The following is a 26,921-nucleotide window of genomic DNA, read 5'->3' as shown; positions in this document are numbered from 1 at the left end:
TTGCTGATGATTGCACAATGTTCAGCATCATTCACGACTCCTCAAATCCTGAAACAGTCCATGTGGAAATGCAGCAAGACCTGGACATTATCCTGTGTTGGGCTGATAAGTGCCAGGTAATGACCATCTGCAACAAGAGAGAATCTAACCATCTCCCTTTGGCATTACCATTGCTGAATCCCCCACTATCAACATCCTGGGGGTTACCATTGACCAGAAACTGAACTGGAGTAGCCATACAAATACTGTGGCTACAAAAACAGGTCAGAGGCTAGGAATCCTGTGGTGAGTAACTCGCCTCCTGACTCCCTGAAGCCTGTCCACCATCTACAAGGTACATGTCAGGAGTGTGATGGAATACTCTCCACTTGCCTGGATGGGTGCAGCTCCAACAACACTCAAAGCGAGACACCATCCAAGACAAAGCAGCCCACTTGATTGGCACCCCATTCACAAACATTCACTCCCTCATGATGCACAGTGGCAGCAGTGTGTACCATCTACAAGGTGCACTGCAGCAACGCACCAAGGCTCCTACGACAGCACCTTCCAAACCCGTGAGTTCTACCACCCAGAAGGACAAGGGCAGCAGATGCACGGGAACACTATCACCTGCAAGTTCCCCTCCAAGCCACACACTATCCTGACTTGGAACTATATTGATATTCCTTCACTGTTGCTGGGTCAAATTCCTGGAACTGTAGGTGTACCGACACCACATGGACTGCTGCAGTTCAAGAAGGCAGTTCACTACCATCTCCTCAAGGGCAATTAGGGATGGATAATAAATGCTGGCCTAGCCAGCAATGCTCACATCCCAGGAACGAATAAAAAAAAACGTTGGGTGGTGACAAGTGGAAGACGCCCATACCACCTAGGGCAATTAAGGATGGGCAATAAAAGCTGGCCTAGCCACTGACACCCACATCCCATGCCTGAATATGAAAAAAAAACTGTTCATAACAGCATAATTGACTGTAAAGCGCTTTGGGACATCTTGAAGTACTTTGTGAAAGCTACTATATGAATGCATCTTTTTTTCTCCCCCTTTAACTTATCATGAAACTGATTTCATTAGCACTTGACACAAGAGGGAAGAAAGTGATGACCTTCATTTGGAGAATGATTTGATGCCTGTAGTTTAGCTAATGATGAGTATAATTCATTGTCTGAAATTTTCCTTCTGTACACTTGGTGCTATAGCATGAGTCCAACAGGTCTTGCACAACTTCCGGCACTCCCCAGCAGAGTTTATTTCTTATCGCTTGCAAGCTGACAGTGATTCAGTTGCTTTGCTTTAGTGTATAATTTGACATTTTTTATATTGAGCTCTTGTTCTCCGTCTGTGTGTAATTTAATGGCAAAATCAAATTGAGATGTACTGTGTAAACTAGGTATGGGATAAAAGCTCCAGCGTTCCTAAAGAACAAAGAGGGTCTTGTGATCTCAGCGCAGCCTGATGGGTCATGTGACTGGAAACCTGGCTCCCTAAGACGCCTTAGAGACAAAATTATCTCCACTACAGTGGATGGAGGATCAGTTACCTTCTCTCTGTTTGATCACATCACTGTAAGTAAACAAGTTTTACATATAAATTATACACACACTCATACCTGGGACTAAGTTGCACAGAATTTGAGGTAAAAAGAAAACTGAAATAAAAGCAGACAATTTTAGAAATGTAAAACATCCAACAGAAAAAAGGGCCAGTTTTGTGTTTCTCCTTTTGACAGTGATAACCTCACTATTCTACAAAGCGGATGTTTTTAAAGTGACAGAACCACTAGGCAAATGGCAAGAGATCAATGATACATGACTATTAGAGTAGAATATTGATTTGCAACAGATTAATTCAATATTAAAAGGTTTTGTAATTCACTGGTTGCTCTGCTACATACTTTGTTCTCTTCCCTTATTCTCTCTCCCCTTGTGTTGATGGACTGAATTCATAGTTGCTGTTTGGATTTAAAACCAAACAAACATTGAGAGGGGCGCGAGTCTTTGGAATTCTCTTCCTCACAAGGCGGTGGAAGCAGAGTCTTTGAACATTTTTAAGGCAGAGGTAGATTCTTGAAAGAAGGGGGTGGAAGATTTTCGAGGGTAGGTGGAAATGTGGAGTAATCAGTTCAGCCATGAACTTATTGAATGGCGGAGCAGGCTCAAAGGGCCGAATGTTTGTATGAATTCGTATGTTTGTTCAGGTACTCCCTTTTGTCTGCTGCGGTGCCAGTGTTCCTTATCACAGCTCCAGCTTAACTTAAGAGTATCTTGTTAATATCTAGCCTGCTGGATTTGTACATTTATTTCTAATAATTGATTTTATGAACAGTTTAACTTTTGTTCCCCTCACCTTGCTCAAAAAGGTAAGAATATCTGAACACTCATCCCGGTCACATCCTGACAGCATCAAACTGGACATCATCAGCAATCAACCTTGTAACACAGCTGGCAAAGAACCTACGCCTGAAACTTCACACACTTCAAAGACAGACTTGGTACGGGATGTAATCAGATCTGCTGAAGAGGCACAAATTGCCCAAAAGCATGCAAAAAATACATCAATCAGAGATGAAGATAAGGAATACTGTCAAACCCAGGGGAACAGTCTCTACTCGTTGTTAGAAGAAATCAAGGAATTGGCACTTCTGGATGTTACAGTTGGATGACTGCCCGAGCTAATTCGACTTTAGATCAGTTTTAACTTCTTAACCAAAACCACTATTTGAACAGGACGTTTTTTTTTGTGACTGATACAAACAACCCAGACAATGGTTCTGGTTTTTAAAGCAAATTTGACAGCAGTTTTACTAGTGTAATTGCAGGCAGTTCATTAGAAGTAAAGAAAATGGCAGGGTCCAGCAACTTCAACCAAACCAGCAGTTATCTGTAAAGCCACTCAAGCTTGTGTAAAGTTTTCAATACAAATGTGAAATGAACAAAGATTTTTTTGAACTAAATGTAAATATTGTAATTTTTATTCAAGTGTGACTGGCACAAATAAAGAACCACTGTTTAATCAATTAGTCTTCACACCCTTTCTGGAGAAGTTGAAAAGACCTAATAGTTGACAGTTTTGTCGTTAGTGCTTATGTCCAGTTTAGAGCAGTTTCTTTACTCCAGCTATGCACAGGTATCCCTAAGTTGAGTTCCAAGTCTTCCTACGCTTTGGGATCTCCTAGTTCAACATGGCACCAAGGCAGAAAGTTAAACTGCTCAAGTAGGTCTTTTAACAAGCAAAAACAACAAAAAAATTCTATTTATGAAGGCTTACAGTACAGAACAATTTTCTCCCCCCAGTCTTGGGCTGTGTTTGAATAGAATTTGGAGTTATACAACATCGGCAAAAGTCAAGTGGTTTTTAAAATAATCTATTAGCTTTAGTGTGATTCTTTTTCCCCCCTCTAGTTTACTGGTACAAACCAATACACTAATAATCCTTAAGCAGAGATCTTCAATTCAGTTTTGTATTACATTGTGTTAGGACGCACGGACACCACAAATTATAGCCTCAAATGGGGCCTTTATACCAGATTTACACTATACTTTTAGCGTTGCTGTGAAACTTGTGGAATGAACTAGTTAGGTGTTCCAAAACACCCTCTGCACTTGTGATTACACTTAGCATAATTCAGAATGGTTGAGTTTCTACACAATACAATAACGTATAACCAAAACAAACCTTGCCATTACATTCTCCACTGCCACCTTAATTTGCATCAACCATTTCACTTGCAAAACAAAACACAAAGTAGTAATCACCAGCAAATCTTGGTCACATAATATGATAAACATAATACTTTTAGTCAACTTCTGTAGTGGTTTGTAGCTCCTGTATCAGTTGAGAAACATCTGTTCTTTTGGTTAATGTTTCCATGGACAAATTCTGTGATTTTGTGGTTGCTTCTGGAATGAGTTTGGAAGAATCAGTGTCTTCAATTGTGGTTTCAGATTTGTGTGTTGGTTTAGAAGAGTCAATTGTTTTAGTTATCTCAGAGAAGTGTTCTAGAGTTTCCAAAGCGAGATCTACTTCTGTTGGAGTTTCAAGTTCCTGAGCTGGCATACAACATTCAGTTTTGGTTATCTCTTTCAAAGCTTCGATATTTTCTATATTTAGATCTTCGAACATGTCATCAGGATCTCTCAACACCTTGGTTTGATTTGGTTCTGTAGACTGACTCAAGGACTGAGAATCACCTAGATCTGAAACACAAGTAGTAAACTTAAGACACAATAATCTGCATTTTTACCCCTAAACAAACTATAGCACAAAGCACTGGTAGACCAATAGCTCCAATGGTTCACAGTCTTTGAGATTCGGTAAGATACCAGTTTACTTGCTCTCACCTGGCAACTGACCTTGTTGACTATGCAGGATTACCTCAACAGCAGGCTTCAGCTTTGAAGAAGCAGAACCATAATTGAGTTCTATACCATAAACATTTAAATTTGGGAAGGGATGGAGAATATTTTGAGAGCAGCTCAATAAGTTTTTTTAAAAATGGAGATGAGACAACAGGGTGGAATTTTGCTTTAGTCCCTGATCCTTACTGTTTAGCTATGCAGAACAAAGGTGGGGTAGAGTTTACTGAAAAGTCTATTCAGTACATTAACTCTTAAATCTACAGACCAGGTATCACTGGTTGGCAGAAAAACCTTTTTCTTGAGAAACTGGAATTCAAATCCAAGTGATGGGACGAAAGTCTTGCTGCAACAGTTCTACATTTAAAAAAACCTGGGCAGCCATCACCTAAATTACTTTTGAAGTGTAATCATTGTTGCAACATAGAAAATGTGCCAATTCGCACACAGTAAGGTCCTACAAAACAGAAATGAAATACTGACCAGTTTACCTGGTTTGGTAGTGTTGGTTAAGCGACAAATGCTGGAAAAAGACAGTAGGGTGAACTCTTCAAATAGTGGCAAAAAATCATTTATGTCTACCTGAGGGAGCAGACTAGGCCTGGATAGCCAGACTGCACCTCCAACAATGCAATGCTCCCTCAGTACGGTATCGGAATCTCAACCAAGATTTTATGCTGTTGTCTATGGAGAAGGTCATGAACACAGAACCTTATGTTTGGGAGGGGAGAATGCTACCATTGAGCTAAGGCCACTAAACTGGTTCTTAATGGGAAGATGTCCAGAGTTCTCGAGGACCAAGACATATTTTTAGCCCATTGTAGGGGAAAACTTAATATCTGGCTGAACTGCAAATGGTTCTGGTAACATCCATTGATGAGCAGAAGCCAGAAGTGCCCAGGCTCTGTTCCACTGAGGTGTACTAGCTAGATGGATAAAGAACTGGCTGGGCAACAGGAGACAGAGAGTAGCAGTAGAAGGGAGTTTCTCAAAATGGAGACGTGTGACCAGTGGTGTTCCACAGGGATCCGTGCTGGGACCACTGTTGTTTGTGATATACATAAATGATTAGGAGGAAAGTATAGGTGGTCTGATTAGCAAGTTTGCAGACGATACTAAGATTGGTGGAGTAGCAGATAGTGAAGGGGACTGTCAGAATACAGCAGAATATAGATAGACTGGAGAGTTGGGCAGAGAAATGGCAGATGGAGTTCAATCAGGGCAAATGCGAGGTGATGCATTTTGGAAGATCCAATTCAAGAGTGAACTATACAGTAAATGGAAAAGTCCTGGGGAAAATTGATGTACAGAGAGAGAGATTTGGGTGTTCAGGTCCATTGTTCCCTGAAGGTGGCAACGCAGGTCAATAGAGTGGTCAAGAAGGCATACGGCATGCTTTCCTTCATCGGACGGGGTATTGAGTACAAGAGTTGGCAGGTCATATTACAGTTGTATAGGACTTTGGTTCGGCCACATTTGGAATACTGCGTGCAGTTCTGGTCGCCACATTACCAAAAAGATGTGGATGCTTTGGAGAGGGTGCAGAGGAGGTTCACCAGGATGTTGCCTGGTATGGAGGGCGCTAGCTATGAAGAGAGGTTGAGCAGATTAGGATTATTTTCATTAGAAAGACGGAGGTTGAGGGGGGGACCTGATTGAGGTGTACAAAATCATGAGAGGTATAGACAGGGTGGATAGCAAGAAGCTTTTTCCCCCCCAGAGTGGGGGATTCAATTACAAGGGGACACGAGTTCAAAGTGAAAGGGGAAAAGTTTAGGGGGGATATGCGTGGAAAGTTCTTTACGCAGAGGGTGGTGGGTGCATGGAACGCATTGCCAGCGGAGGTGGTAGACGCGGGCACGATAGCGTCTTTTAAGATGTATCTAGACAGATACATGAATGGGCAGGAAGTAAAGAGATACAGACCCTTAGAAAATAGGCAACAGGTTTAGATAGAGGATTTGGATCGGCGTAGGCTTGGAGGGCCGAAGGGCCTGTTCCTGTGCTGTAATTTTCTTTGTTCTTTGAACACAGAAAGGATAGCTATCATAAGAAACCACGTTACTTTATAAGCCTTATCGGCAGGAACCACATTTACACAACGCCTTGTGTTTCAGCCGCATCTTAAATCACTAGGTAATGGAACAACTGATAAAGAAGCATGCTTGTAGGCCGTTGAATTCCAATTTCTCCACAATGCACAAGATAGTGGTTGTATCCTTTTGAAGGCAGATTTTGTAACGAAGGAAGATAGAGGAAATCTCACTCTTCCTCCTCTTCCGTTTTAAAACTGTATTCTGATTTACTTTAGTATGGAAATTAAACAGTTAGATGCCTGTAGTAAATTCGTTAAAAAAATACACTTACCATTGGAGGGCATTTGATTTGTCAACTGAAACTTTGCTTGTCGTCTCTGAAGTGCAAGCTGTTTGTTCTTTTCAATTCTAAGCTGCTGTTCCTCAGAGAGCGTGCTTGAACTAGGAGTCGATTCTGCAGCTGGTTGGCCAGACATTGAATTGAATGAAGTTTCTAAGTTATCAATTTGGAGGCCATCCTCGTTCTCTACGACTGTAATTAAATATCATTTCAACACAATTTTATTCTTGTGTCAATTTATCATAGCTCTCAAAGTAATAATTCTCCTGATGCCAATGGGTTTATCTGGAAAATAACTGAATTTAGAGACCAGGAGTGTCCTAATTCAGTCCCTGTCCTTGATGAGTTAACTTTTAAAAAAAAAACAGTTCTGGTTGTGATCAAGTAAAGTAAAAGGGAAGGGAAAGAGAGAGAGTACATGGGTATAAATGGATTAGGACAGCACTGGGTTTAGCAGTGATGCTCTTAGATCCAGACACTCAATTCTTGATTTACACAACAATGGCCACTTGGAGTTTCCAGGGGATACCTGGTGCCTACAGAACTGGTCTTCAACAGAGTGGAGAAACAGAAATTCTAATAATGGATTTCTACAAAGTTCTGCTGGGTAAAGGCAATATCTAATGTACATTAAGCCACAAAGATGAAAAATAATCCCAGGTTTGATCCCTGTTTTGTGCAGTTACTGGTTGTCAGGGCAGTATTTTGGAAGCTACAACTGGTCTCTGCTCTCTTGAGCTATGTAGGAAAGAGAAAAAAAGGGTTCTCTTTCCTTTATTACATTGCAGTGATCCCTGCTGGAAAGTGTTCATGTTGGATAAGATAATACAAGATTAAATGTAAGACTCTGGATAGAGCACGAGAAACCTTTTTTGAAAATAATGGCTATATGGAAGTGATTGAAGAAGTAGAGACCATGTTACCATTTAAGAATCAGGAAAGGGAAATAAAGGTGTACGGGCACATTTAAGTGAAAGATAAACACCACATACTGGTTGTGCCAAATATGCCTGTTTCCATGTTGAAACTTCTGTGTAAGATCAGGCTTGGCTGTGTACTGGCCACAGCTTACTGTTTAGGTCAACATAAAATAGTCACTTGAGCCAAGTTATCAGAAGGCTCCCATCACCCAACAAAAGTCATGTTTTCAGGAGCAGAGGAAGCAATTTGGCAAAGAAAATTTTTTTTTTTTTAAAAAAGTGAAAGAATGCACACCAAGAACATCTTCGCATCAGGCCCTACTGCAGCTCTGTTATATTAAAACCAGGCCAGGCATTTGCCAATCATTTATTAACAGTGGGGGTGCTTTCGTTTGATTCATACTCAGTGGTACCTGATGAAAACACACAATTGGACAGCTGCAGCCTCACTTGTGATACTCTTGACAGTTAAACCACTAGTTGCATTAGATGCAAAAATGGACCTGACCACAACCTGTGAAGCTGTAGTCTAGTCATTACCCTTTTCTGTTCTGCTGAGGGCACAAAACTGGCAACACAAATTTCTATGATTATGGACACAAAACAGGATCACCAGAACTCCAGAACTAAGCAACTTTAATTCCACAGACAAGTATATAAAAATAAATTATGTTTTATGTAAAATTAAATGTGTTACTTTGCCGTCACAGGTACAAAGATTATTAGTTCCAGTTAAACCTAGAATAGATAGGGGCTTGGCATTACAGCAAAAACAACTTAAAATGAAACAAAAGCAGAAAATGCTGGAAACACTCAGCAGGCCAGGCAGCATCTGTAGAGAAAAGCAGAGTTAATGTTTCCAGTTGATGTCCTTTCAGAAAGGATGCTGCCAAGTGTTTGCAGCATTTTCTGCTTTTGTTTCAGATTTGCAGCATCTGCAGAATTTTGCTTTTGTGACTTAATATGAAAGATGGACTTTATGCCCTTTTCTTCTTTCTACACAATGAGCTTGCATTTATGTGGCCTCTTTCACAACCTCAGCATGTCCCAAAGCCAATGAATTATTCTGAAGTGTAGTCACTGTTGTAGGAAAAGGTGGCAGCCAATGTGTGCACAACAAGGTCCCACAAACAACAACTGGTGGTGCTTGAGAATGAGAAGGTTTTGTTTTTAATATAAAATGACAGTTTACATGTTTGATTTTGTGTCCTATGCAATGTTTCACAGGTTTTAATTAGTGTTGTAAACTCTGGCTGCATCACTAGATTATGTACACAACTGAACAACCACACTTTTCACACTGCAGAGAGCAGGACTGAGTGGAGTTCAAATACACCCTTCCAGAACATCACTTATTCAAGACAGGAAATTACATTACACCAATCAAATCAAAGGAGAAAAAGCACATTAGTCAGTCAATGCAAGCCTTGCAAACTGGAACTAATGCTCTTCTGTAATTCATGAAAAGAGAAATTCAGAATGATTTCATTGATGTCAAAACACTTTCTCACCCCCAACCTCCCAAAAAAGGTGAGTGTTATAAACAAATTCAGATTATACTCTGTAGTGGTATGAGCAAAGATGGGAATTATAAAAAAACAAGTTAATGCACTGGAAAAAGCCTCAGCATCAGGTCTTAGAACCAATAACAGATTTTCACTGAAACAGGCTGTAAAATTCTTTATTATTATTTGTCCCATCTGAAGGAGCATAAAGCTTTTAAAGAAATTTTGAACAAAGACCTGAAAGAAGCACTTGCCTTCATTAGAAATAAAGTCTTCATCTGTAATGGGGATATCAAGTCGAATTTTCTTCAAGCAGGTCTGGAATGTAAAAATGACAAGTATAAACTGCAGGAAAGGTCATTGACCTGAAACTTTAACCCTGGATTGTTCTCTCCACAGATGTTGCCTTTCACCTGCTGGGTGTTTCCAGTGTTTTTTTCATGTTAAGAAATATTGTGGATTTGTAACAAGCAAAAAAGGAAGGATGTGATTGCACTGGAGAGGGTGCAGAGGAGATTCACCAGGATGTTGCCTGGGCTGGAGCATTTCAGCTATGAAGAGAGACTGGATAGGCTAGGGTTGTTTTCCTTAGAGCAGAGAAGACAGGGGGTACCTGATTGAGGTATACAAAATTATGAGGGGCATACATAGGGTAGGTAGGAAGAAACTTTTTCCCTTAGCGGAGGTGTCAATAACCAGGGGGGCATAGATTTAAGGTAAGGGGCAGGAGGTTTAATGGGGATTTGAGGAAAAAAAAGTTTTTCACCGAGAGGGTGGTTGGAATCTGGAACACACAGCCTGAAGAACTGTCACAACATTTAAGAAGTATTTAGATGAGCACTTGAAACACCATAGCATAAAAGGCTACGGGCCAAGTGCTGGAAAATGGGATTAGAATAGATAGGTGCTTGATGGCCGGCACAGACACGATGGGCTGTAGGCCTGTTTCTGTGCTGTATAACTATGACTCTAAAATGAACCAATGCAAAAATGTTACATACTAGAAAACTGCAAGAGACCTTGCCCTTGGTCAGTTGATGAATTTTAAGTTTTTAAAGACTATTTATATATACACAAAATGGCAATGAAACTGAGAAACTTTAGAAACTCGCTCCACGGCCAACTGTGACACTTTTAGCTGGCAAAAGTGAATGTAAAATATTGACACAACAATTTACATTGATAAATGCGGACAGAAAAGCATGACCAAAAATCCTGACAAGGGGCAAGATTTATGGACAAGACAGACAGCAACTGAAGTTGTATGTAGCTACAAGGAGGTTTGCACCATGTCACACAGCCAGTATTAGTGGAGCAGCATTTAGAGGCCAGCTGCTCTATTCACTATCTAAAAGAGGAAGAGAGAGAGCAGCTCTAAATATAAAAACTGACAACTTTTTTGGATGGAGGAAAACAAAACCAGATTAAAGGCAACCTAATAGAATAACACCCCATGCTTCAATGGTAATTAATTACTCCCCATAGCTAGATGCTCTTTGTTAAAACATTAGAATGTAAAGGAAACAATGTATTGCCTGAACAAGTTTCCCTTTCTACCCATGGCAGTAGCTTAGACAGTCTTACATAAAGCTCCAAAAAAAAAAATCACTGGTACCATGAAGTTAGCATACAAGAACCCTATCTCACCACACTCCAATCATGCCAAGCTGGTTTGCTAAAGGAGGGGGAAAATTCTAAATAATACACATCAGCCAGTTAATCTACTTGATAGTAAACACAGAAAAACAGAACTGCAGTGTTGGTAGGCTGCTGATTCGATGTGTATGGATATAATTCCAAGCAATTCATCCAATGTCAAGACATACGCAAGCAGTCGACAAACATACAAGCAAATGACAACTATTCTAAATGTCCATATATGACCAACCGACAGAGGCCCAGAAATACAAGTTAACTTATCACGTAGCAAATAGCAATCGTCATGCTAGGCCCCCACCTGCCAAGAATGAGGCACATTAATTTTGTCATGAACACTGATCTTAAAGTGTTACTGGAGTGAAGAAAGGACTTGGTAAACAGATCAGCTGTGGCTGGAAAAGACATTTGCATATTAACAGACAGTGATTGGAAGGACAAAAGGACCATTCCCTGACACATTCAACCCACAATGGACCTTGACCATCAGGTATTGTGTGTAAGAGCAGCATTCCAGAGACTGCCAAGGTGATACAATCCAAAATGTGGTCAGACCAGTTAGTCACATGACTAACCTGCTTAGCAACCTGGGTTTTTCTGGGTTTGAACTGAGAAAGTCTGTTTGCTCCTGAACGGAGAAGACCTCTCCTGTCTGCTCCCATCTCTTTCTCACAAGCCTCTGAATCCACTGAAGACACATGAATCCCAAGAGAGAAAAGTCTCCTACAGCGAACAAGGTTTACGAAGAATACTGGGCCTCAACGAAAAGCAAGATCTACCTACAATCAAGGACTCTACAGTGAGCTCGAAGAACCGTAACAAAAACTCTTCAGATATTGCCTCAAACATTTCCACTTTTTTTCCCCTGCTCTTTTCTGTCTCTATTTGCATGTGTGTATCACATATGCATGCTAGCGTGGGCGCATCGTATATCCGTAGGCGTCAACCGAATTAAAGTTTAAGTTTAATACATTTCAACTTTTTTTCTTTAAGCCTAAGAAAGCCTGTTTGTGCTGGTTTCTTTGCCTTATAATTGGAAAGCCTTGAACAAGGATTCACCAAGGGGGAGCTAAAAACATGGTGTGTTTAAAATTAAACCCGGTTACGGTAAGAACAGGTGAAGTCTGAGAGGGACCCCTAAGCACCTTTCTCACCTGGTCGTAACACAATGAAATAATAACCAATTAATCTGGTACTGGCTGAGGAATAAATATTTACTTGGACACAGACAAGAACTCTCCTTCCAATAGTGACATGATATTTTCCATCCATGACAGGATTTGTATCACTATTGCACCCCTGATAAGAGTGCAAGCATGTGTTGTACATGTCAGCACAGGAAGAACTCTGACATCACTCACTAACCAACATTAACTGGTAGGCATTACTGGAACCAGTTTACTCACAACCGACACCTTTTTGAAGCAATCCCATTCACTGTTTCTTGCTAAACATAAATGTTGTTATATGGCTATCAATGGTTTAAAAATCCATTTTTTTGAAACAATTGCATCCCAGTGAGGAGTGGGGACAGAAAACTTAAACTTGCAATAATGAAAAGTTACCTGAACTTCTTTTTTACTACCCAAGGCTTCCACTTTGTCAATGAATTCCTCAAATTGTAACTTAGGGTACAGTCTATGAGCCCAATGCTCCATGTGCCAAAGGAGAGTCTTCACATCTTCACTCTTAACAGAAGTGGGGATATGAGGAGAATAAAAACATATTATGTAAACTATATATAGGGTTAAAAACCAAAACCACATACAATGTCAGAAATACACAATAGGTCAGGGGAACAATTCTCTGCCCAGGAGCATCATTCACCAAATATACTAAGGGGGGAGGGGGGGGGGAAATTTGAAAATGGGTGAGCCGGTGGGACTGGGTGCGAGGGGGGGACTAAATGGGCAAAAATCCTGAACACACTGGGATGCTGGTTCCAGCCCCCTACCCCCCCAACTTCTGAGTTTTATTTAGCCAGGCAAGCGGTGGGCAGCCAACTGACTCCCTCCCGGGAAGAGGGTTGGCATTTTAAATATGTTGGAGGCCGGAAGCCTGGACTTAACCTGCTCTGCAGGTTTTACTATGGCCGAGCAAGTTTCCCAGGGTTTCAGGAAACCCAGTGGCTGCATTCAGGCAAGGACAGCCTTGGGGAGAAAATAAGCATCTTCACAACACTCCTGATGAGCTAAGAGGAGCAGGATTGCTTCCTCCCAGCCCTTAAGCTTCCCCACCATCAAACCACAACTCCTCAGGGATTGGACCCACCTGGTCCTGCGGCCTCTTCCAAAGGCTCCCTGTTCAAATGGAAGTAAAACCTGTCAATCAGGTTGACTTCATGGTGGGGAACCTATCAGGTCCAAAAGTCACATTGTGGAGTTAAAACTCCAGAGCAAAGTGAAGAAACCCAGACTTCCTCGTTTCCCGTACACTACCAGACCCTCCACTTCCAGCACACGGCAAATAAAAACTCAGTGTGCATCTGAACAAAAGACAGGTTGGTGGTCCAGGTGGAAACTCTTAAGTGTTCTGATGAGTGGCCTCAGCTGAAACATTAACCTAGCTTCGTCTTTCAGATGTTGATCTGACTTAGAGTCACAGCACTCTGTTTTAATTAATAAAATCGATTCCGCTTCGTCACTATAATATACACCCATTGACGTTCTGCAGTCCCAGGATTAGACTTCACTTGCACAGAACATCTGCACTATTGCACACACAGCCAGCATGTAATGAATATTCATTTGGCAGTGGCATATGCTAGAAACAATCAATCAATCATTGTGGTATTCATTTATTTTTTAAAACTATGTAGAGAAAAGGTCATATGTAACCCAACCGAAGAAGCAAAGTGCCTATAAGAGCAATTGAGGCAACATGTATCATAACAGTGTAGTGGAATATGAAGGGATCAGTGCTCCCAAGTCAATTTCAAATTTGAAAAAAGAAAACCAATATATTGAATTCTGCACAAAACTTGGCACTGAAGTTTCTGGGCAGTTAAGACAGGCAAGACTCTTCATGATAACAGTCTCTACTCCAATTATTCAATGTGCCCATCAATATTAAATATTCATGAAATAGCTAGTAGCTCTGCAAAAGGATCAGTATGAATGAACACTTCTTTAAACATGCTTAACTTGCACTCCTGACAGAGCTCACTGTGCCTCCAGTGATGTCAGTGTACGGCTTCAGCTGCGATTTTCCAAAATGCTAGCCTCTGCAGCCAATTAGCCTGCTAGATCTTACATGAATAATAAACTCCTGGGCAAGGTACCAAAGGATGACGAGCTCCTGTGGAACTGCCCTGCTACCAACGATTCAGGAAAGGAGGATGGGAGCAAAAGAAAATACAGAAATGTTCAAATTAATTTGCAATGATTTTTCTTATTGTAGCCAGCTAGTATCGGATCAAAAAAGAGCATGTACTTGGTGCAGAGAAACCTAAAAATTGGCAATTAGTTCAATGCACCCACAAGGATGGTGAATGTGAGAAATATCACACTGATACAGGAAGAGATCTCTTCTATGGACTAAATTTGAAGGCATATTTGTGGAGCAAAGTAATAACAAGTTGCATGTATATAGCCCCTTTACATAGTAAAACATGCCAAGGCATTTCACAGGAGCATTATCAAATAAAATTTGACACCAAGTCGCATTAGGAGATATTAGGGCAGGTGACAAGGAGCATCTTAAATGAGGAGAAAGAGGTAGAGAGGCAAAGAGATTTAGGGAGGGAATTCCAGAGCCTCAGGCCCAAACAGCTTAAGGCGCAGCCAATAACGGGTGATGTGAGGATGCACATGAAGGCAGAATTGGAGTGCAGAGATCTTGGAGAGTTGGAGGAGCTTGTAAAGATAGGGAGGGGGTGAGGCCATAGCGCTATTTGGAAACAAGGATAAGAATTTTAAAATCAAGGCATTGCCAGACTCAGAGTTAATGTAGGACGGACAGGAATCTTTATTCTTCTGGCTTACCTCGTGTCCTTTGCCTTTAAATCGGATGTTATTGAACAAATTCCGTAAAGCTGGCAATCCTCGATTGGAAGTCAATCTTTTATATATAAAAAAAATTAAACTCAAATCTCAAGCAGTTATACAAGAACTCGAAACCAGATCTGAAAAAGACTATATACCACCAGATGCACAATATCCCCTGCTAAACCCAGAATACAACCCAAGCACAAGGTTATAAAAACAGTGGGTATTTTTTTCAGGTTGTTTTTCTTCAGGTTTGCACTTGCTGCTGTTCAATATTCAGTGTATTCACACCTAATCTGTACTAATGCTTTGTCTTTCAACACACCATTAACATATTGTTTGCCTTTGCTCCGTGACCTTTTGGTCAGCTATGTGGCCTGGTCCAATCTGCACCTTCTCCTTTGTTATCTCTTGCCCCACCCCCACCTCACTTGTTTATAATCTGTGACTTTTCTAATATTTGTCAGTTCCGAAGAAGGGTCACTGACCCGAAACGTTAACTCTGCTTCTCTTTCCACAGATGCTGCCAGACCTGCTGAGTGAATCCAGCATTTCTTGTTTTTGTTTCAGATTTCCAGCATCCGCAGTATTTTGCTTTTGTTATAAAGTGACATGAAGTCAGAAGATATTTGTACAAATTCAGCATTTTATTTCTTTGCAAGAGCACAACAGAACTGGTATTCAGAAGTATCCTCTACCCTCTCCAACCCCAGATACCTAAATAGAATTCCTCACTGACTCAGTGGGAAATGGCACTACCCAATATGATGCTAAGCAACACACATTAGGAAATAAACATACTGCCTTTTACTTCCTCAAAAGGTTCCAAAGTACTTCCCAGCCAACGTGTGAAAGGAAAGAACTTTCATTTATATAGCACCTTTATGACCTCAGAACTTCCCAAAGCGCTTTACAGACAAGGAAATGCTTTTGAAATGCAGCCACTTTTGTAATGCATGGAATGTGGCAGCTTGTTTGCGCACATCAAACTCCCAAAAACAGCCAAGAGATAATGACCAGATAATCTGTTGCTTATTAATGTTGACCAGGACACTGGGAGAACTCCTGTACTCTTCTTTGAAAAGGGCCACTGGATGTTTAATGTCCACCTGAGGGGGAAAATGGGGCCTCGGTTTGACATTTCATCTGAAAGATGTATCTCCAAGAGTGGAGCACACCGTCAGGCCGAATGGCCTGTTCCTGTGCTGTACTGTTCTTTGTCAGTACTGCACTGGAGTGTCAGCTTAGATTGCAAGCTTAAGTCTTGGAGTGGAGGTTGAATCCATGACCTTCTTCTGACTGAGGGGCAAAAGAGTTACCGCTTTGGCGGATGTCAGGTTCCAACCTCTGCTGAAGCAGCAGCAAGGGCACAACAACTGGCCTCAGTATTTCTGGACTAGGAAGATGAGGGGAAATCCAAGGGTCGCACAGCTGGTCACTAACCAGTAACTGCTGCTGAAATGACACACAATAACAAATGGGCAAGGGCTGACTGGGCTGGGCCAAATGACCCACCAATACTTATTTTCAAGGTTTCCATGTGGATAATGGCCACTTAGGTAATGGCCCAATTAGCACCTCTGGAACAACATTCCAGGAAATAGTAGATGCGAGGTAAAAACACACCCTGCGCCATTCTCTGAAAACACACAGCAGTAGCTGCAAATGGCTGGTTCCATTGTTTAACTCTCCAAAATGCCTGGAAAGTAGCTGAATGCTGAGGATTTTTACTGGCAGTTCAACTTTTTTTTTTAAATCCTATTTTTAGATGTACACTCATTTGCTCCAAATAGTACTTTTGTTTTGCCAAGGACATAACTAATTTTCACCCACAGTGGAATTGGGCGGGTCAAGTGATAAGATATAGTAGTGATTCCACTAAGTCTCCTCACTGTACAACACTGGTCACAGGAAGCAAAACACCCACTTCAGCAAAGTTGAAAATGTTAGTTACCGATGAGCATCCAGTTTAGGCTGTGGTCTTTTTACACCTTTCCTGAGAACTACAGGCTCTTTGGACTGAGTTCCCTCTTGTCTGCCTTCCTCTTATGAGAGAACAAAAAAAAAACAGATTAAATAACAGTGGGTGCAATAGTGCACTGGCTATGTTACTGGACTAGTAATCCACAAAAATTCAAATTAAGTTTGCTGGATAGTTTGACCGAGTGGTTATGCGATGGGTTAGAAATCCTTTACAGTTCCTTGCAACGGTCTGAATCTAGTTGACTATGGTTCCACTAGTTTTAATATACTTGAAAGAAAAAAATTGCAGGAACTTAGAGAGACAGCAGGGGAGTGGGACTAACTGGATTATTCTTCAAAAGAGCTGACACAGACTCAATGGGCCGAATGGCCTCCTCCTATAGTGTACTATTCTATGAAATAACTATCCAAGAACATTTAGCTCACCTTAAGGTTCTACTGACATTATGATTGAAGAAACAAGATCAAAGTTCAATTATTTGCAATCACTCAGGGAAAAACATATGCCTTTAATGTTCTTCACTGTTCTAATGAATTTTCTGACTTGAACAGTGGAATTCCTCTCTTTTATCCCTTATATTAAAAAGACCCAAGATTGTATAACTGCTGTTAAAACATTGCGTGCTGTAGTAAGTCTGTACAGCAAATACTGGGGACAACTGCACACAAACCAAGAAGCAGGTTGAAATTTTCAGTTTCTACATAGTTGTTTTTGAAAAGGATAAATAATATAACATGTACTCACACTGCTACAAGGGGGTTCAAGGCTGAACTTATTCAGTTTTGGATTTCACAAAGAGCACTGGCTAGGACACAACATAAGTACATTTTATTTTGTCAATTATGGTGGCGCAGTGGTTAGCACCGCAGCCTCACAGCTCCAGCGACCCGGGTTCAATTCCAGGTACTGCCTGTGTGGAGTTTGCAAGTTCTCCCTGTGTCTGCATGGGTTTCCTCCGGGTGCTCCGGTTTCCTCCCACAAGCCAAAAGACTTGCAGGTTGGTAGGTAAATTGGCCATTATAAATTGCCCCTAGTATAGGTAGGTGGTAGGGAAATATAGGGACAGGTGGGGATGTGGTAGGAATATGGGATTAGTGTAGGATTAGTATAAATGGGTGGTTGATGGTCAGCACAGACTCGGTGGGCTGAAGGGCCTGTTTCAGTGCTGTATCTCTAAACATAAACTAAACTAAACAATGTCCTTTAGGAAAGGTAATCTGCCATCCTTACCTGGTCTGGCCTACATGTGACTCCAGACCCACAGCAATGTGGTTGACTCTTAAATGCCCTCCGAAATGGCCTAGCAACCACTCAGTTTTATCTAACTGCTACGAAGTCAATAAAGAATGAAACCGGACGGACCACCTGGCATCAACTTAGGCATCAGAAACAATGGCAAACCCAGCCCTGTCGACCCTGCAACGACCTCCTTACTAATATCTGGGGGCTTGTGTCAAAGTTGGGGGAGCTGTCCCACAGACTAGTCAAGCAACAGCCTGACATAGTCATACTCACAGAATCATACCTTACAATGTCCCAGACACCGCCATCATCATCCCCGGGTACATCCTGTCCCACCGGCAGGACAGACCCAGCAGGGGTGGCAGCACAATGGTATACAGTCGGGAGGTAGTCGCCCTGGGAGTCCTCAATATCGACTCCAGACCCCATGACGTCTCGTGGCATCAAGTCAAACATGGGCAAAGAAACCTCCTGCTGATTACCACCTACCGGCCTCCCTTAGCTGATGAATCAGTACTCCACTTTGAACAGCACTTGGAGGAAGTACTGAGGGTGGCAAGGGCACAGAATGTACTCTGGGTGGGGGATTTCAATATCCATCACCAAGAGTGGCTCGGTAGCACCACTATTGACCGAGCTGGCCGAGTCCTAAAGGACATTCTGCTAGACAGGGTATGCGGCAGGTGGTGACGGAACCAACAAGAGGGAAAAACATACTTGACCTCGTCCTCACCAATCTGCCTGCTGCAGATGCATCGGTCCATGACAGCATTGGTAGGAGTGACCACCGCACAATCCTTGTGGATACGAAGTCCCGCCTTCACATTGAGGATACCCTCCATTGTGTTGTGTGGCACTACCACCGTGCTAAATGGGATAGATTTCCAACAGATCTAGCAATGCAAAACTGGTCATCCATGAGGCACTGTGGGCCATCAGCAGCAGCAGAATTGTACTCAACCACAATCTGTAGCCTCATGGCACGGCATTATTGCCCATCCTTAATTGCCCTCGAGAAGGTGGATGAGCCGCCTTCCTGAACCGCTGCAGTCCGTGTGGTATAGGTACACCCACAGTGCTGTTAAGGAGTTCAGGATTTTGACCCAGCGACAGTGAAGGAATGGCAATATAGTTCCAAATCAGGATGGTGTGTGCGGCTTGGAGTGGAACTTGCAGGCGGTGGTGTTCTCATGCATCTGCTGCCCTTGTTCTTCTAGGTGGTAGAGGTCACAGGTTTGGAAGGTGCTGTTGAATAAGCCTTGGGGAGTTGCTGCCGTGCATCTTGTAGATGGTACACACTGCTGCCACTGTGCGTTGGTGGTGGTTGCAAAAAACAAAAAAACACAAGACGGGGGGGCGAACAAATCACAATTTCAAGTACGAATGAGGTGAAATCTCCCACCGCCCACATTGGTATATCCTGGTAAACTTAAAAGAAACATGGTGCTCTTTAATCACTGAAGAGAAACTCCATAGAAACATGGCTGATTAAAGGTATAAGTACTTGACCAAATAATTAAATGAATACAATAACTAAATAGCCATTAGGACCATCAGAATGTCAAGGACAAACAAACCATAAAGTTAAATGTATCCTGGACACTGGAACCAGTTCTGGGAGAGTTGGGACCTGTACAGGCCGGACGGGTTGCACCTGAACAGAGCTAGGACAAATTTCTTTGCACAGCGATTTGCTAGTGTTATTGGGGAGGATTTAAACCAGGTTTGTCCAGGGATGGTACTAGAGGACTGGAGAATTGCAAATGTTACACCCTTGTTCAAAAAAAGGGTGTAAAGATAAGCCCAGCAACTACAGGCCAGTCAGTTTAACCTCGGTGGTGAGGAAGCTTCTAGAAACGATAATTCGGGACAAAATTAATAGTCACTTGGGCAAATGTGGGTTAATTAGGGAAATCCAGCACAGATTTGTGAAGGGCAAATCGTGTTTAATTAAGTTGGAGTTTTTTTAATGAGGTAACAGAGAAAGTTGATCAGGGTAATGTGGTGTACATGGACTTCAAAAAGCATTTGATAAAGTGCCGCACAACAGACTTGTGAGCAAAGTTACAGCTCATGGAATAAAAGGGACAGTAGCAACATGGATCCAAAATTGGCGGAATGGGCAGACAAAATTTAATGCAAAGTGTGAGGTGATTCATTTTGGAAGGAAGAAAGCAGAGAGACAATATAAAATCAAGGGTACAATTCTAAAGGGTGCAGGAGCGGAGGGGACCTGGGTGTATATGTGCATAAATCATTGAAGGTGGCAGGACAGGTTGAGAGCGGATAATAGAGCATGCAGCATCCTAGGCTTCATTAATAGGAGTATAGAGTACAAAAGCAAGGAAGTTACGTTAAACTTGTACAGAATATTGGTTCGGCCTCAACTGGAGTAGTGTGTCTGGTTCTGGGTGCCACACTTTAGAAAAGATGTGAAGACATTAGAGAGAATGCAGAAAAGATTCATGAAAATGGTCCCACGGATGAGGAACTTCAAGATGTAGACAGATTGGAGAAGTTGGGACTGTTTTCCTTGAAGAGAAGGTTGACAGGAGATTGATAGAGGTATTCAAAATCATGAGGGATCTGGACAGAGTAGGTAGGGAAAACTGTTCCCTTTGGTGGAAGGATCAAGAACAACAGGGCACAGAATTAAGGTAACTGGCAAAAGAAGCAATGGTGACAGGAGGAAAACTTTTTCATGCAGCGAGTGGTTAGGATCTGGAATGCACTACCTGAAAGTGTGGTGGAGGCAGGTTCAATCGAGGCATTCAAGAAGGAATTGGATTGTTATCTGAAAAGGAACAATGTGCAGGGCTATGGGGGAGAAGGCAGGGGTGTAGCACTAGATAAATTGCTCCTTCAGAGAGCAAGCACATACATGATGGGCTGAATGGCTTCCTTCTGTGTTGTAACAATTCTGTGATTTTTCCAGACTTTTTTGCATGTTAGGGAGAAATTATACTGTTCACTCTTTGAATTTTTACTTATTGTAATCTGTTTCCACCAATAGAACAATTAGCCTCCGACAACAGAAATAGTACATACAGATTTAATGAGCTTAATAGCTTCTTCCAAGTTTCAGGCTGCTGTTTCATTAAACAGAAATGTTAATTTTCTTCATTCTAAAGAAATGTACTATGTTTTATTCTATTCAGTGGAATAAATTTTTTTTTTTACTGTACTGGATCTCAGATTTTAAAATTTCACAATTACCCACAAAGCCTAGTACAATGTGAAACAACTGACTTACCTCCATTAGCAAAATCTTCACCATATTCCACTTGTCCAGGTGATGATGGAGGAGGAAGGGGTGGAAAGGTTTCATCTTCTAAGTGGTCATAGTCAGGGATATCGAACAAACCATGTTCCAAAGTGTCACTCATCACACTAGCTTGTCTTATCCACTTTACAAAAATAAATTAGAATGGTAAAGTCAATGGATCATTGATATCATTATTTGAAATGAGATCAAGTAGTTAGTCTCATACCAGCATTTGTTTACGTGGCATTAATGTGTTATATTGTCACCCAAAAACTTTTGGATAAAAAGACACGGTCAAGTAATATTTCTTGTAAAAATATTCCCTTTTCCACCCTGCCCCTCATACCAAGAAGGTCCATTAGAAAGAAGCTTAGTTCACAACCAAGGAAAGGTCCCTCTTCTGTGTTGAGTTAACTAATCCCTGTCAGGCAGGCACTACAACTGGCTTCAGTGCTCCTGAATTAGAAAGGGCACAAAACAAAACATAAATAAGTCAACCAGATCACTGTCCAGCGACTCTGGTTAGAAATGCAGCAGCATCCAGTGAGGAGAGGATCAAACCCCATGGTTAATTAGCTTGTGGATACCCACTGTTATGATCACAAGTGCATAATTACTGCTTTACTGGAGGTACCAGAAGACAGAACTGGAACCATAATTCAAATGAGGAGAGAAAAAAAAAAACAGACGTTTGGCTCATTGTGTAGAAGATTACAAATAAAACTCACTGTTGAAAGGGGAGCTCTGCTTCCCACCCCTCAAAAGGACAAGTCGCCTTCTCCATCTCACTGCTCCAAATTTCTATTGGCCATTTCACACAGCAATTGTATTATCGTCTTCTTTACTGTCCATTTCTTAGTTAGTAGAAAGCAGTAAGTGTGATTCTAATCAACTGCTGGAAGGTAGGAACAAAAAGCTGACTTGCCTTTGGTGGCCAGTGAAGTGATTGCGGATCTCATCCAGAGTTTTGCCACTGTATGTTGATCTAATAATGTAGTTATGTTTAATGGGTGAATAATTCATACATGATCAGGGCTAAAGTCAACAAAATACTTGGTTGCTCCCACCAAGTTTAAACTGGAGGTCAAATTTAGGATTAGAGATTATAATTCAAACCTTGCATATTGCAGGTGGAAGTCCCGCCTCACACCAATTAAAGCCCAGCGACCCACAAAATATGGGTTGGATCCCCAGGCGAGGCGGCAGCAGGTTCTCCACCGTCTGTTTAGTCGGTGGCTGGCTCCCATCTGCCTGGGGTAAAATCTCAGCCATCCTCTCTGTTAAGCCCCCTCAGAATCTTACATGTTTCAATAAGATCATTCTTCTAAACTCTAATGAATATAGGCCCAACCTTTCTTCAGAAGACAAACCCTTCATCCCAGGTATCAGCCTTGTGAACCTTCTCTGAACTGCTTCCAATGCAAGTATAAAGCCAACATGCTTTATTTTGGATTATTTCTTTCAGTAATGCAATATAGTTAACATAGCGGTGTCATTACTAGTAAGGTTTTAAAAATTGAAAGAGATCCCTCAATTCCTATCTCCACCACGCCACATTCTTGGGTAGGTAATATTTGCAGAGGCATATCTGAAAACACGGTTAGACTGTTCAGTAACAACCACTGAAAGGACAATCTCATTTTTCTGCCCTCTGATAACAGCAGCTATTTCATGAGGAAGTCCAGTTGAAATTGAAAACTCATTAATCAGGGGACTTTAAAACTAAGAGTCTCTTGAGCATTCCCAATTTTCATCACTCCACCATTGATGGCCGCACCTTAAGTTGCCTAGGCCCTAAGCTCTAGAATTCCCTCCCTAAACCTCTCCGCCTCTCTCTCCCCTCTTCAAGAGGCTCCTTAAAACCCAGCCCTCTAACCAAGCTTTTGTTCATCTGACACGATATCTCCTCGTGTGGCTTGGTGTCATATTTTGTTTTACAATACCCTCTGTGAAGTGCCTTGGGAAGCTTTATTACGTTAAAGGTACTGTATAAAAATACAAGTTGTTGTTCTAGATGATTCTTCTTCACCTTTCCTGCTTACTTATATTTTTGCTAGCGTCAAGTACATTTTTCCTTTACAAATCATTCAACATGAACCAGCAAACCCAAATCAAGTTACAGAGCGATTTTAAAAGCTACACAACTGCCTTGCTACATACAACAGTTAGCATTTATACCACTTTTAACATAGCATTGGGATGTTTTACTATGTTAAAGGCACTACATAAATGCAAATGGTTATGGTTGAAAAATGTCCAAGGTGCTTCCCAGGATTGTTATGAAACAAAAACTGACACAACCACATAAGGATGTCTTAGGACAGGATGACCAAAAGTTTCATCAAGCAGGTAGGTTTTATAGAGCATCTTAAATGGAGGAGAAAGAGGTAGAGTGACAGAGAAGTTTAGCGAGGGAATTCCAAAGCTTAAGGCCCAGTCAGCTGAAGGCACGGCCACAAATGATGGAGCGTTTAAAATCAGAGATGCACAAGAGGCCAGAATTGGTGCAGTGCAGAGATCTAAGGGTTGCAGAACTGGAGGAGGTCAGAGATAGCAGAGATACCTACTGCAGAGGAGACTTACTCCAATGGTACCAAGGATGAGACACTAGATAATCTGAGATTGTTCTCTTTAGCAGAGAAGATTAAGGGAGATTTAATAGAGGTGTTCAAAATCATGAAGCGCATGAGTAGATTGGGATAAACCATTTCCAGTAATCTGAGGACACATTTAAATTGCCAAAAAAGGCAACATTAGGAAAGGTTTTTTAAAGCTCAGCGAGTTATGATGATCTGGAATGCACTGTCTGAAAGGGCAATGGATAAAGATTCAATAATAACACTCAAAAGAAAATAGATAAATATTTGAAAAGGGAAAATTTACAGGGCTATGGGGAAGAACAGGGGAGCCTGACGAATTGGACAGCTCTTTCAAAAGAACCAGCATAGGTCTCCTTCTGTGTTGTATGATTCTATAATTATCATTTGTTGTGCATAGGCTCTCACGTTTCCTGCAACAACAACTTCATGGGCGGTAAAACGCTTTGAAACGACCTAGAATCATAGAAGGCGCTAAGGGCTTGTCGACATTCTTGTGCTGAGAGTCTCCAGAATTCCCACTACCACAAACTATCCCACGCTCGAACATCATTCGGCGGGTGCGCTCTGCGCAGGCGCCTCTGGGGCACTGTCCGGCGGGTGCGCTCTGCGCAGGCGCCTCTGGGGCACTGTCCGGCGGGTGCGCTCTGCGCAGGCGCCTCTGGGGCACTGTCCGGCGGGTGCGCTCTGCGCAGGCGCCGCTCGCCAACCACTTTAAAACCGGGAGAAACTCTGGGCCTGGACTAACTCTAATTCGGGTTTTAAAGCAACAAGTTTTAATAAGGAAACAAACTGAAACCATATTTCAGAAAAACTTGGAAAAAAAAGACATTTTTAAACACAAAAAAAATCCAACACAATAGCTGGATACGTCATAAACATTTACGGCACAGAGGAAACCATTCGGCCCATCACGTCCATGCGTCTGGAAATAAATTACCTTCCCTCTTTAAATCATAACTTACCGAAATACAACAAATGTAAGGGTATTTTAATTCCCTTTCGTACACCAAAAAACGCCTGCACTTTCCCTCAGAACAACGACGCGCGAACTCCACCACTAACCAATCAGAGTTTCGGATTTAATCGATTAACATGTTCAACCAATCAGATTATAGATTAAACATTAGCCAATCAGAGCAGTTGGCGCCTGTGGACAGGCGTCCGAGCCAATCAGATGAAGTCTTCCTCCTCCCAATGGCGCGGGAAATTTGATTCTCTTCCTTTCTGTGTTTAGCATCTTCTCCCTGAAACTAATCAGCATCACGCTAGTGCTCTTGGTTGTTTAATTTTATTCGCTCTTTCTACATGACATTTTTTGGTTGTGTAAGGTCTAGCAGCTTAGTTAACAGTTAATTTATCAACAAATGCAACAGGGGAAATATTCCAGGAGCTGACTGTGCTCAATGAGTAAGTAAAATGTCAATTAAAGATAACACTTCCACGTCTGAGTTCTATCGAATTTACAGCACAGAAACAGGCCATTCAACTCAACTGGTCCATGCTGGTGTTTATGCTTCACATGAACCTGCTCCCACCCTACTTCATCTAATCCTATTCTTCTATTCCTTTTTCCCCTCATATACTTGGCATTTATTCGTGAATGAAGATTTTGGGAAGGTTGGAGGCCCACTGGTGGCTAGTCAGGCCTATCCGTGACTGGCAGATTCTCCCACAGTGGGTGCAAGTGAAGGTGTAGTTGCTGCTGGGGACAAATGGATCTATCCTTCTCCTTTTCTCTTTCATGCTGGTTCTTCATGCAGTTTCAAAGGTGGCTGCAGCACTCCTGATGTAGCATCTCCAGTTGTACAACCATGTTGACTTAATTACAGCAGCACTCAGTTGTACTAACGAGTAGGGTAGATAAAGGGGAATTAGTAGATGTATTATACCTGGATTTTCAAAAGGTATTGGTTAAAGTGCCACACAAAAGGTTAATCAGCAAGATAAGGGTTCATGGAGTTGGTAATATAGTAGCATGGATAGAGGATTGGTTAACGGACAGGAAGCAAAGAATGGGCATAAACGGGGCATTTGCAAGTTGGCAGACAGTTAATAGTGGAGGATCAATGCTGGGGCCTCAGCTATTTACAATCTATATTAATGATTTAGATGAAGAGACAGAGAGTAATCTAAGTTTGTTGATGATATAAAGGTAGGTGGAAAGGTAAGCCATGGGGAGGACACAGATAGGCTGCAAAGAGATAGAGACAGATTAAGCGAGTGGGCAACAAGATGACAGATGGTGTATAATGTAGGGAAGTGTGAAGTTATTCTTTTTGGTTGTAAGAATAGAAAAGCAGAATGTTTTTTAAAAGGTGTGAAACTTGTAAGTGTTGATGTTCAAAGAGACTTGGGTGTGCTTGTACAAGGAACGCGGAAAGTTAGCATGCAGGTACAGCAAGCAATTAGGAGGGAAAATGGCATTTTGGCCTTTATTGCAAGGGGAGTACAGGAATAAAGAAGTCTTGCTACAATTGTACAGGGTTTTGGTGAGACCACATTTGGAGTACTGTCATAGAGTTATACAGCACAGAAACAGGCCCTTCGGCCCATCGTGTCTGTGCCAGCCATCAAGCACCTAACTTTTAATCCCATTTTCTAGCACTTGGTCCGTAGCCTTGTATGCTTTGGCGTTTCAAGTGCTCATCTAAATACTTCTTAAATGTTGTGAGGGTTCCTGCCTGTACCACCTCTTCAGGTAGTGTGTTCCAGATTCTAACCACCCTCTGAGTGAAAATATTTTTCCTCAAATCCCCTCTAAACCTCCTGCCCCTTACCTTAAATCTATGCCCCCTGGTTATTGACCCCTCTGCGAAGGGAAAAAGTTTCTTCCTATCTAACCTATCAATGCCCCTCATAATTTTGTATACCTCATTCATGTCCCCCCTCAGCCTTCTCTGCTCTAAGGAAAACAACCCTAGCCTTTTCAGTCTCTCTTCATAGCTGAAATGCTCCAGCCCAGGCAACATCCTGGTGAATCTCCTCTGCATCCTCTCCAGTGCAATCACATCTTTCCGATAGTGTGGTG

At 41.8% G+C, this 26,921-nt stretch overlaps 2 protein-coding genes across 5 annotated transcripts in view; one reads left to right on the top strand and one right to left on the bottom strand.

Annotated features, from left to right (window-relative positions):
• The window catches only part of dis3l (DIS3 like exosome 3'-5' exoribonuclease), a 52,682-nt gene extending 49,662 nt beyond the window's left edge, over positions 1 to 3,020 (top strand). For 2 of the 3 annotated variants that reach the window (XM_068018250.1, XM_068018251.1), the window contains 2 exons: positions 1,395 to 1,569; positions 2,364 to 3,020. In XM_068018250.1, coding sequence (XP_067874351.1) covers positions 1,395 to 1,569; positions 2,364 to 2,666 — 478 coding nt within the window. In that variant the 3' untranslated portion in view covers positions 2,667 to 3,020. Of the gene's footprint in view, positions 1 to 1,394; positions 1,570 to 2,363 lie in introns of those variants that run through there. The other variant, XM_068018252.1, reaches the window with a different exon arrangement.
• tipin (timeless interacting protein) lies at positions 2,812 to 24,938 on the bottom strand. Of its 2 annotated transcripts, XM_068018254.1 has the most exons (8): positions 24,856 to 24,938; positions 21,282 to 21,435; positions 16,757 to 16,847; positions 14,800 to 14,875; positions 12,382 to 12,504; positions 9,415 to 9,478; positions 6,727 to 6,927; positions 2,813 to 4,200 (listed from the first exon to the last, which is right to left on the bottom strand). In XM_068018254.1, exons 2-8 carry the CDS (start codon positions 21,412 to 21,414, stop codon positions 3,800 to 3,802), a joined length of 1,089 nt encoding a protein of 362 aa, XP_067874355.1. In that variant the 5' UTR covers positions 21,415 to 21,435; positions 24,856 to 24,938; the 3' UTR covers positions 2,813 to 3,799. The 2 variants fall into 2 exon arrangements, with proteins under 2 accessions (XP_067874356.1, XP_067874355.1); XM_068018255.1 differs by lacking the exon at positions 12,382 to 12,504 and having other exon boundaries at positions 2,812 to 4,200.
• Positions 24,939 to 26,921: the final 1,983 nt, after the last annotated feature.

Source organism: Heterodontus francisci, chromosome 38 (genome assembly GCF_036365525.1).
Source record: "Heterodontus francisci isolate sHetFra1 chromosome 38, sHetFra1.hap1, whole genome shotgun sequence".
NCBI classification, from domain to species: Eukaryota; Metazoa; Chordata; class Chondrichthyes; order Heterodontiformes; family Heterodontidae; genus Heterodontus; species Heterodontus francisci.
The sequence above is the reverse complement of the archived record's forward strand: the minus strand, read 5'-3'. Positions and strand labels throughout refer to the sequence as shown.